General features: G+C 33.4%; 1 protein-coding gene across 2 annotated transcripts; it reads left to right on the top strand.

The window, feature by feature from the left end:
- The first annotated feature begins 6,100 nt into the window (after nucleotides 1-6,100).
- On the top strand, nucleotides 6,101-9,340 carry LOC111899641 (probable hexosyltransferase MUCI70). Of its 2 annotated transcripts, XM_023895489.3 has the most exons (8): nucleotides 6,101-6,364; nucleotides 6,463-6,611; nucleotides 7,220-7,399; nucleotides 7,498-7,566; nucleotides 7,644-7,843; nucleotides 7,922-8,337; nucleotides 8,595-8,779; nucleotides 8,880-9,340. In XM_023895489.3, the coding sequence occupies exons 2-8, from the start codon at nucleotides 6,530-6,532 to the stop codon at nucleotides 9,251-9,253; spliced, it is 1,506 nt and encodes a 501-aa protein (XP_023751257.1). In that variant the 5' UTR covers nucleotides 6,101-6,364; nucleotides 6,463-6,529; the 3' UTR covers nucleotides 9,254-9,340. The 2 variants fall into 2 exon arrangements, with proteins under 2 accessions (XP_023751257.1, XP_023751258.1); XM_023895490.3 differs by lacking the exon at nucleotides 6,101-6,364 and having other exon boundaries at nucleotides 6,471-6,611; nucleotides 7,215-7,399.
- Nucleotides 9,341-10,753: the final 1,413 nt, after the last annotated feature.

Here is a 10,753-nt window from a genome sequence, read left to right on the forward strand (position 1 = left end):
ATGGTAACGGGAAGCTGTAGCTTTTATTTGTTATATGAATGTTTAGAAAAAGTAACTGGAAGCTTTTGAAATATATAAAATTACATAAAATGACAGTTGATTAAAAATAAATAAATATATAAATATATTTTTAAGGGTAACTATGAAAATTGATTTCAAAAGATCAGGAGCGTTTTGTTAAACGCTACATGAAGTAGCTTTTAGAATCTGAGCGTTTTGTTAAAACTAAAAGATAAACGCCCGTACTGCCAAACGAAACTTTTTGTTTAAACTAGAGAGTTTTATCAAAAGCTAAAAGCTAGAAGCTCCTAAACACTTCCAAAAGCTCTGTGCCAAACACGCCCTATGTGTAAATGGCATGACTTATTTTTTTGCCATGTCATTATGCCAACTAACCTATTTGTTTCCATGTCATTATGCCAACTAAACTGGACATCTTTCTCAATGTTCTACTTAGCGATGAAAACTTAAGGAATTCAAGCATGGCTGATGAAATCAGAGCACAAGTTTATCATGCTAATGAATGACAAAGTGATGAAGAAGGTGAACAAGAGGCGGTGAAGAATAAGTACAGAACTCATGATCCAAACACACCATGGGACAAGATGGAGCCTAAGGTAGGTGACATGTGTGAGTTTCCTGCACAACTTAAGTTTTGTATTCAAAATTATGAGGTGTCAAATGGATATCCGTTATACTTTGAAAAATGTGATAGAACAAGATTAGTTGCTAGATGTGGGAAGAGGACATAGATGAATGATTGTCCTTTCAGACTGTATACTGGATGGATGTACAATGAAAAATCATTTCAAGTTAGAAGTTTGGTTGGAGAGCATCATTGCAGTAGGAAGTTCAAATTTGGAAGTCATGTTTACCCTTAATGGATAAGTAGGCATTACATTACTGAAATTGCAAACACACCTAAGATGAAACTTAGTGAGATGATTGTTGATATCAAACAAAGGTTGAGATGTGTAGTATCTATTGGGCAATTCCGTGGGGAAAAAATAGGCCACTGAGTTGATTGAAGGAAAAATAACTGAACATTATGCTAGGGTATGGGATTATGCTGATGAATTATTAAGGTCCAACCCAAGTTCTACATGCAAAGTTAGTGTCACAATCAATCCGTATGGGAAGAACTACTTCCACAAATTTTACATATGTTTCAAAGATCTAAGTGATGGATGGAAATTTGGGTGTAGAAGAGTAATTGGGTTGGATGGATGCTTTCTGAAAGGACACGTGAAGGGTGAGTTGTTAACTGCCATTGGTAGAGATGCCAATAACCAGATATACCCTATAACATGGGTTGTTGTTGATGTTGAAAACAAGCCTAAATGGACTTGATTTATTGAGCTTCTTGGAGATAGTCTAGACCTTCATGATGATAGAGGATTGGTGGTGATATATGACCAACATAAGGTTTGTTTTCAATACTCCATTTTATATAAATGTTAACACAATTTAGAAGGATGCATATTAAGTTGAATGTTCTAGTATTATAGGGATTGGTTGAAGCTGTAAAAGATATACTTCCAAATGTTGAGCATATGCAATGTGTCAGACATGTTTATGCCAATTTCAAGAAAGCATACACAGGGTTGGAGTTCAAGAAATTGTTTTGGTCTGCATCAATGAGTTGTGTTGAAAGTGACTTTACGAGGCACATGGAAACCGTTAAGAAGTTGAGCCCATCTGCACATGAGTACTTGATGTCAAAACAACTACAAACATGGTGTAGAGCTTTTTTTTAATAGGGGCTATGCTTGTGAAGCAGCTGAGAATGGAATCTCTGAGTGTTTCAACTCAATCATTGTTGATGCTAGAAAAAAACCCCTTATCACAATGCTTGAGGAGACTACTATATAGATAATGGACATGTTTTCCCACATGACAGAGGAAAGTGTTAAATGGAAATCAAATGTATGTAGGTTATGGTGTGTTGTTCGTAGTCAAGGACATGTTTTTGAAACTAGAAGAGGATGTGACAACTATATGGTGGATTTGGACAACAGGGCTTGCAGTTGCAGATTATGGGATTTGTCTGGGATCCCATTTGTACATGAAAATGCAGCCATCAACTACATCAATCAAACACCAAATGTATATATTGATGGGTACTTTTCAAATGATTTTTTTTCAGTCTTACTTATCTAATATCAAACTAGTGAATAGGAGTAATCTTTGGAGCCAAACTGGGTTCATTAAGCCATTTCCTCCTTTCGCTAAGAGAATGCTAGGTAGGCCTACTATCAAAAGGAAGAGGCATGCTAGTGAACAAGAGGGGAGGTTTTCATCAACAAGGGTATTTGTACCAAGAACAGTAAGATGTGGGAAGTACTTAGAGTATGGGCATAATAAAAAAGGCTGTAAGAATGAGAAAAAGCCAGTAGTTCCCTTGCCACCAGAGAAGAGAAGCATGCCAAGGAAAGATCCATCGTTAGCTAAACATGATGAAGCATTAAGGGCTTCTCAATCCATTCAACCTTCAAAGAAGAAAAACAAGTCAAAGAAAGAAGCATCAAATTCCATGGTTTTAAAAGCATCAAGGTCCAAAGAAGCGGCTACTACAACTTAGAAATAAGATGTTTATGCAATTAAAAAAGAAGATGTTGGTGATGGTATTAACACCGAAGGGGTTAATAATGGTATTCAAAGTGGGGAAGATGATCGTGTTCTTGAGACTGAAGAGAGAGTTAATGAGGGTATTCAGACTGGAGATAAAGTGCTTGTCGATATTCAAATTAAGGATCATGGTGATTGTACTGGTACTGAAGAAGGAGTAAATGATGTTATTGTTGAAGATGGTCGTATTGCTGAAGAAGTTAAAGTGGTTGATGTTAGAAAATAAGATGTTTTGCTTCCAAGGGTTGGTTTAGAACTACACAAAGTACTTGATGAGGTTGAGCAGGGGTTGGACGAAATATTAGGGGAGGGTAGTTTTCAACAACAATCACACACTTATGATGCCACTCAATCTGATAATGGGGGTAATGACGAAGATGTAACTAAGGTTGAGTTTAATGATGGAAAAGATAATGGTGTCCTTGTAGATAAGGTAAAGTTGGATGCTGGACAGATTGCAATGATGTTGGAAGCAGGATATAACATGGAAGAAATTGAAGGTATGGGAGGGGTACAGCTAGATATGGATGACATGTCACCAATGAGCTGGTAAGAAATTACTTTTTGTAACAGTTTTTCAAACTTTAATACCATTACACCATTCAAACTTCAATACTATCACACATTCAGTACATCTACCAATGGAATAAAGTACACTACAAACCTGTTATCATTTCATCTAACTTACATCCAGAGCCGGTCTGTTGTTTTTTACTACCCGGGGCGAGATTATAATTTTGTGCCCTTATATATAAAAAATTATCAAAATATAGTAACCCTTATAGTCAAACAAACTATACAAACAAAAATCACCTTACACGATGTTTTCGTGCATTTTTTTAAAGCGAAAACATTTCTAATTTTACAATAATCAATATTTTGTAAAAAATCACTTTCAATACTTAAAATTACTAATACATTCAATTTTTCTTATCTTTATTGAGTCATGATACTTTGGAGATACGATTTCAAGAGCTTCAATTTTGAAAAACTTTTTTTTTTCACGAAAGCAACTTTAACCAGCACCGTCAATAATCCCCTTTTAACAAATCAGATATATAAGAAATTAATCATATTTTTGAAATAAACACAAATATCAAATAAACTCACCCAAATCTGATTTATCAAACAACAAAACCCAAATCTGAATTATGAAGATAGCAAAATAAAAAATATAGCACTTGCTTCACATCACATAAACAATACCACAAAAGATTAGAAAGGATGGTTATACAGAAAATATCGAACACAAACATCAACGAATTTAAACTCACTAGAATCTTAAAATCTAATTTCTGAAACAACATACACAAATGTGATTGCTAAAACAGTAAAGAAATCAGATACCAATCTGATTGCTGAGCTCAAACATGGAGAAAATTATAGAGAAATAACCCAAATCTAATTTCAAAAACAATAAAGAAATCAGATACAAAAAATACAAATCCAAATTTCAATAAATGAGAAGTCCGATACATAATAAATTAATCAGATTAAAAAAATAAATTCAAATAAGTCTTTACTCTTTAAGACTTGCACTCTTTTCCTGTAATCTAATAGAGATGAATTCAGATATATAAGAGAGTAATCATATTTCTGAACAAACCTAAATAAACATAGATTTCGAATGAACAATGAACTCACCATACCTACATATGATTTCTGATTCTCTGAAACAACCAACAAGAAATGAATCACACCCAAATCAGTGAACCACTAAATCAGAACTTCATAATCGGCTATGATGTGTTTGATTAGACAAAATCAGACCTTAAAATCGGACCCAATTAGAGAAATTGCTGCTAATATCGGGACTAAGTGTTAACTGATACTAAGAAATTGAGATTTGAAAGATAGAGAAAGCAGATCGATCGGAGAAATCAAAGCTACATAAAATCGATTTATGACTCGTCAACTAGAAGTGAAAAATAGAGAAAGTAGTTCTTACTTTTGATTTATGGGAGACTTATTCCAGGTAGGCATTGATTTTCCCATAGAACGAGGCCAACGACAACGAGTTTCTAAGCACCAGGCGACATTTTGTTTCTCTATGCGTATGATGGATGATTATTCGACGCATCTACTTTCTTTTCTCCTCCATAAACTGATCAGAGATAACAATATATCGGTTAATTTTGAGCCATTAATATATGATAGGTGGACTATATTTTGATGCCCTTAAAAATATGCTGCCATGGGCCTAAGCCCAAGTCGCCCATGTATTGGGCCGACCTTGCTTACATCTTAATAACCACTACAACAAGACATGCCAAAATACTCACTAGTAGCCCTACAATCAATTTGAGCAACATCACATATTCGGTATCTTTATGTTCGAGGTTTAACTGCTTCTTAAAAGCCCTAAATTCTTCTTCTTCATCATCATCATCAACCCATTTGAAATGACCACAAACACCATTTTCATACTACAAAAAGAAGTATAAAATTACATAAAGAAGGGACGATAATAGAGAGAACATAATTAGGGCAAACATCACCACAATTACCTGGTAATTAGGGCAATCACTTTCTTCATGGGTTTTCTGGAGTACGTGAAACATAAATAAGCCAAACATCACCACAACTACATCAGATTATCTCCTTTATTTTTCCTTCTTGATGTGCTGCTCCAGCTTGAATTTGATTTCGAAGTTGTCATTTAAACGTTGGTGTGGAAATTTGATTTTGTTTTGGTGATGATCTTCTTCAAATACCCGGTTGTGGACGTTTGGTAAATAGGGTTAAGCAACAGGGGTGGAAAAGTCTGCTATAGTGGAGGGGTAACCGGTAAACCCTCTTGCAACCAACTATTTGGAATAAATATAAAAAATGAGACAACTATGCGATATTAACGAACCAAAAACCCGCCGAAGGGTAAAATCGACTTTTTCTTGTAAAATTAAGGCTTTTTTATAACATTATCCCTAAATAATAATACATACTTGAAGGAAATGAGTTCATAAAAAATTACTACATTACAACCATGTTGATCTACATGTTCCAGAAAGATCTTCGTATTATAGACTAGTTTTTAATTGATAATATATTCAAGATAACTTATTGTAAAGAAAATTTACCCAAACCATTGTCAATTTCTTCATCATTCGAAGCCATATTCTTCAAAAAACCATGAATCCAAAATGTCTGAAATAATCAAATGCAACCAATATTTACTTCGAAATGCCCATGTTCCAAAAAAATTGTCTGAAATTCTATGTATTTGGAGGACCCCGATACCTAAGCGGATTAATTGGGCGGAGGTCCAAAATACCCGATTCCGGATCATTTGGTCATTTTACATAAAATTAAAAATATTATTTTCTTTAAATTAACATTAACATCACATAATAGTTAGGTTAATCAAAAGTAAAACATAACGATATAACTAAGTAAACTTAAAATCTATAAACTCAAAATTAAAATAAATTAAACAGCCAAAGAATATATATAAAAGGTTCATAAAAAGGAGATCTGATTTGTGAATTTTTTTGGACTGGTTTCACACAGAAATCACGCAGGGCTGGCCGGAAAATCACACAGGCATATCGGAGGGGCTAGCCAGCAAATCACGCACAAGGAAAGGCTACTGTCGGTGGCTTCCATTAACACTACTATCAATTCCGACACTTTCTTCCTCAGATTCTAACAACTTCCGCATTTCATATTCAAATCCATATCCGTAAACTCTTCGAAGCATTTGATAATACACCGGGCATCCAAATTTCGGAGGAGTAAGGTAATATTACTGAAGCCACTACTGTATTCATGTTTTTTTGCTGCTTAATTTAACTTACCTGTTTAAATATCTAATGTTTTGCCCTTGAAACTCTGTAGATCTTGTCTCGAATGAAATTTCAGATCGTTTGATTTCGTTGCTGTTGAATGTTGTAGAGCTCTAATCATGGACAACGACGGTCACCCTTCCGTATCTTTACGGGCAAGCCGTAGGCCTGACCGTTTAAACAATAACTTTGAGATTAAAGGTAATCTGTAAAAACTGATTGACATGAATTCTCTTTTGTGTTATCTGATTAGTCATTATGATTTCCCTTACAAATTTTAGTACTCATTGTCCTTCTGAAGTTAACTGAGCTAGAAACCGAAGTGGGCATGTATACTTGCTTACCACAAACACTTGTTGAAGCACCTGTTTTCATAATTTAATGAAGTTACACCAATCTCTCTTTGGTACATATTGGAATTCAATATCAAATGTGAAGTTTCTCACTAAAGGACTAACAAAAAGAGCAATTCGATTGAACTTTTGTGGTGAATTTAGCCTTTTTAGTTATCAGAAAGCTGATGTTGGAACTTGATTTCAGTAAAAGATAAAGGCTTTAAGAGTAGCTTCTTAATTTGATGCTTATTCCATATAACTTTAAGAGCATGCATACACACCTACAGAAGATGAGTCATGAGTGTGATTAGTCCTTTGGTGTTACTATGTAATGCATTGTGGAATGAGATCATTATGACATTAACATGATTGAGATTGTGATTCTATTGCAATATCTCTTCTTCTAAACCCTACACACATTGAAAGGACATTGATATGAACAATGATGGTGTTTTGAACTTTTGATTAGTGCAGATGGAGGTGATGGTTTCTTTGATTCAGACAAATCATCCTCAGATTACTCAATCAAAATCATCTGGAAAAGGGGATTTGTTCGTTTGCTTTTAGTAGGTGGCATTCTATGGATGCTGCTCATTCTATCCGTACTATTATTTCATATATGGACTTGTCAATCTTCTCTAGTTTTCCTTTCAGGTACTTGAAATGTATGCAATGCTATTCTTTTCTTTCATATTTCATATATGGAAATCATAACCCTAACTGATATAACAATTTTTTTTACTACTCTGCAGCAATCTGCAACAAAGACAGCACAGTTTTTCAAATGCTACACACAATGGGGCTAGTAACACCACCACATCGTATATTATATTCATTTGAAACTGTTTATTTTCACTTTTTCAGAGTGAGTTTAATGTAGTTTTGTAATATGTCTTAGGTTGTTCTATTCCCCTAGCCAATGATCCAGAAAAAGTAGTTATCCCAGAGAAAAAATCACCTTCAAAATTTGTTCAAAGTTTATCCTACTTTGAGGAAGATGATATAAACACAAATGGATCAGAATCTTCTCCACTATTTGGAGGCCATCAAAGCTGGAAACAGAGAGAGGAAAGCTTTAAGCTGAAATCAACCATGAAGGTAAATGAACGTTATATTATTGAGGTATTTTTCTTGTTAATCTTAAGGAGGGGTAAGTTGGTCTTTTTCCCATGTTAGGTACATTGTGGGTTTATACAAAATGGTGGTGCAGAAATGTCTCATAAAGACAAACAATACGTTAAAAAATGTAAATTTGTGGTTGCATCTGGAATCTTTGATGGATATGATACACCTCATCAACCATCAAACATAAGCCCAAGATCCAAGAAGCTTTTTTGCTTTTTAATGGTGGTGGATGAAGTGTCTCTGAAATTCATAAAGCAAAATGTTAGTGTTAAAGAAGATAATGATGGAGGAGAATGGGTGGGAATTTGGCGTATTATTTTGCTTAAAAATCCACCTTATGATGAGCCTAGAAGAAATGGAAAAGTTCCTAAGATATTAACTCATAGACTCTTTCCACAAGCTTTATATAGTATTTGGATTGATGGAAAAATGGAGCTCATTGTTGACCCTTTGCTCATGTTGGAAAGGTGAGTTTTGCAAATCAAAATTTATGCAAAATTGGTCCCTGTAGTCTCCCAAAAAGTACATTTCGAGTCCTTTTTGTTTTAGATGGTAGTTTACTCGAGTGACCATTTATAAAAGTTTCAATTTTGGACTGACCGTGCGAATGAAAAACAAAATGGACTCAAACTGTACTTTTTTTGGGATACCACAGGGACCAATTTTGTAATTTACTCGTAATTTTAATAAACCGAAATTGTTTTTTTTTTTTTTTTTATAAAAGATATTTATGGCGTGGGAAGCATACATTTGCAATAGCTCAACACAAGCATCATAGAAATATATACGAAGAGGCGGATTCCAATAAGAGAAGGAAACGATATGCTCGGCCTCTTATTGATCACCAAATGAAAATATATCGTTATGAAGGATTGGACCCGTGGACCCCACTAAAACAAACCAAAAGTGGTAATTATTTTTTTGAGAAAAAAAAAACAAATAGTATAATTATACAAATAAATAAAAGTACATTGCTATTAATGATTTTTTTTTTTTGGTTGTGAAATAGATGTGCCAGAAGGGGCTATAATCATCCGCGAACACACCCCACTAAACAACTTATTTAATTGCTTGTGGTTCAATGAGGTGAATCTATTTACACCAAGAGATCAATTAAGCTTCGGGTTTGTTGTCTACAGACTAAAAAACAATTTCAAGTTCTTTATGTTTCCTAATTGTGAGTATAACTCCATTTTTATCCTGCACCCTCACACACGTGAACATTCCTCAAAAATCGAGTGGGTGAAGTCGTTAAATGAGTTTAAAGGAAACAATAGTGGTTTGAAAGAAAGCCGAGGTGGGTTAGGGTTGTGGTCAACTTACCCTGCTGACCTTACCTCGGTTGTACTTCCACGGGTAGAAAGAACATCGAAAGCTGGATGATTTTTAATGTAATTGGTTTTAGGATTGAATGCAAAAAATAGCGACATGGTTTTATGAAATGTTTATTATATCCTCATTTTTGTGAAATGTTTTGTGTAGCATCTCATATAATTTTTTGTTTTTAAGCTCATGGTGTATGTTTAAAAAGAAATAGTACTTGGCAAGAATATTTAATTTAATGAGTAAATATATTACAATATGGGAAATTAAAAATGTAATTATGATCGGGTATTTTTTTTTTTTTTTTTTTTTTTTTTTTTTTTTTTTTTTTTTTTGTTTTAACTTCCATTACCATTCCTATGTTTGAACCATAAGAACGTGGTTGCTTTTATGATATCTGCCATCTTCGTTGCCGATACTTTGTTGTTGTTGAATAATAGGTCATTCTTTGATTTCCATATGCTCCAAAAGACACCATAACAAATACCCAATATCCTCTTCCTCTTTATCGGACAATTGCCCCAATTTGAAGCATACTCTAATACCTCCTACACTATTTGAAAGCTTGCCATTTGAGTATTGCACCACTTAAATATCCACTATGTAACTGTTTTTGCAAATTGGCATTGTACAAGCACGTGATCACTTGTTTCTACATATGATGCATATGATTCACATTGACAACATTATTGGAAACCACAAGTATTTTGGAAAGTTTCCACATCTAATGGAATTCTTCCCATTTTAGCCCTCCAATTCAAGCTATTGACTTTAATTGACACTTGCTTGATCCAAAGGAACTTACCATTATCCACTATGTTATGTTTTGTAACCATAGCATCTTTTTAAAAAAAAAAACATAGCAAAGTAGAAGTATGTATGATAAATGAGTTTAAAATTTTGTTGAAAGACAGTGATCTTAGAAACTTTCGAAATTAATACTTTGGAAATGAGTAGAGTTATACGAAAAGTTTTTTATGCAAATGTGAAAAGAAAAATGCATCTTTATATTTTATATTATATGAAATGACCTAATCTAAGAAAAAGCATCATTTTTCAAAACATAAAAAAAGTTAGTTATTTTAATTTAAACCTTTATTCATAATGGTTATTTTTGTTAATATCTTAATTGTACAAAGCTTAAAACCCAAATAAACATTTAGTTTATATTAAAGGTTTAAAAAATAACATTTTATGGATAAACACAGATTACTCTTAAAAAAAATTCTTATTTTTTTTAATGGCGAGACGGCAAACATCAGTCGACGAGGCTAGTAGGCTCTAATCCGGTAACCATTTAATTAACATGATAAATATATACTATGAACTCATGTTTAATATATATATATATATATATATATATATATATATATATATATATATATATATATATATATATATATATATATATATATATATATATATATATATATATATATATATATACCTTTTTCTTTCGAATACATTGCACTCACCACCTTCACCACCATACACACCACCTTCACCACCATGCATACCTTCGACACCACCATGTACACCTCCTACACCACCATTCATTGA

This window comes from Lactuca sativa, chromosome 4 (assembly GCF_002870075.4).
Source record: "Lactuca sativa cultivar Salinas chromosome 4, Lsat_Salinas_v11, whole genome shotgun sequence".
Taxonomy (NCBI): domain Eukaryota; kingdom Viridiplantae; phylum Streptophyta; class Magnoliopsida; order Asterales; family Asteraceae; genus Lactuca; species Lactuca sativa.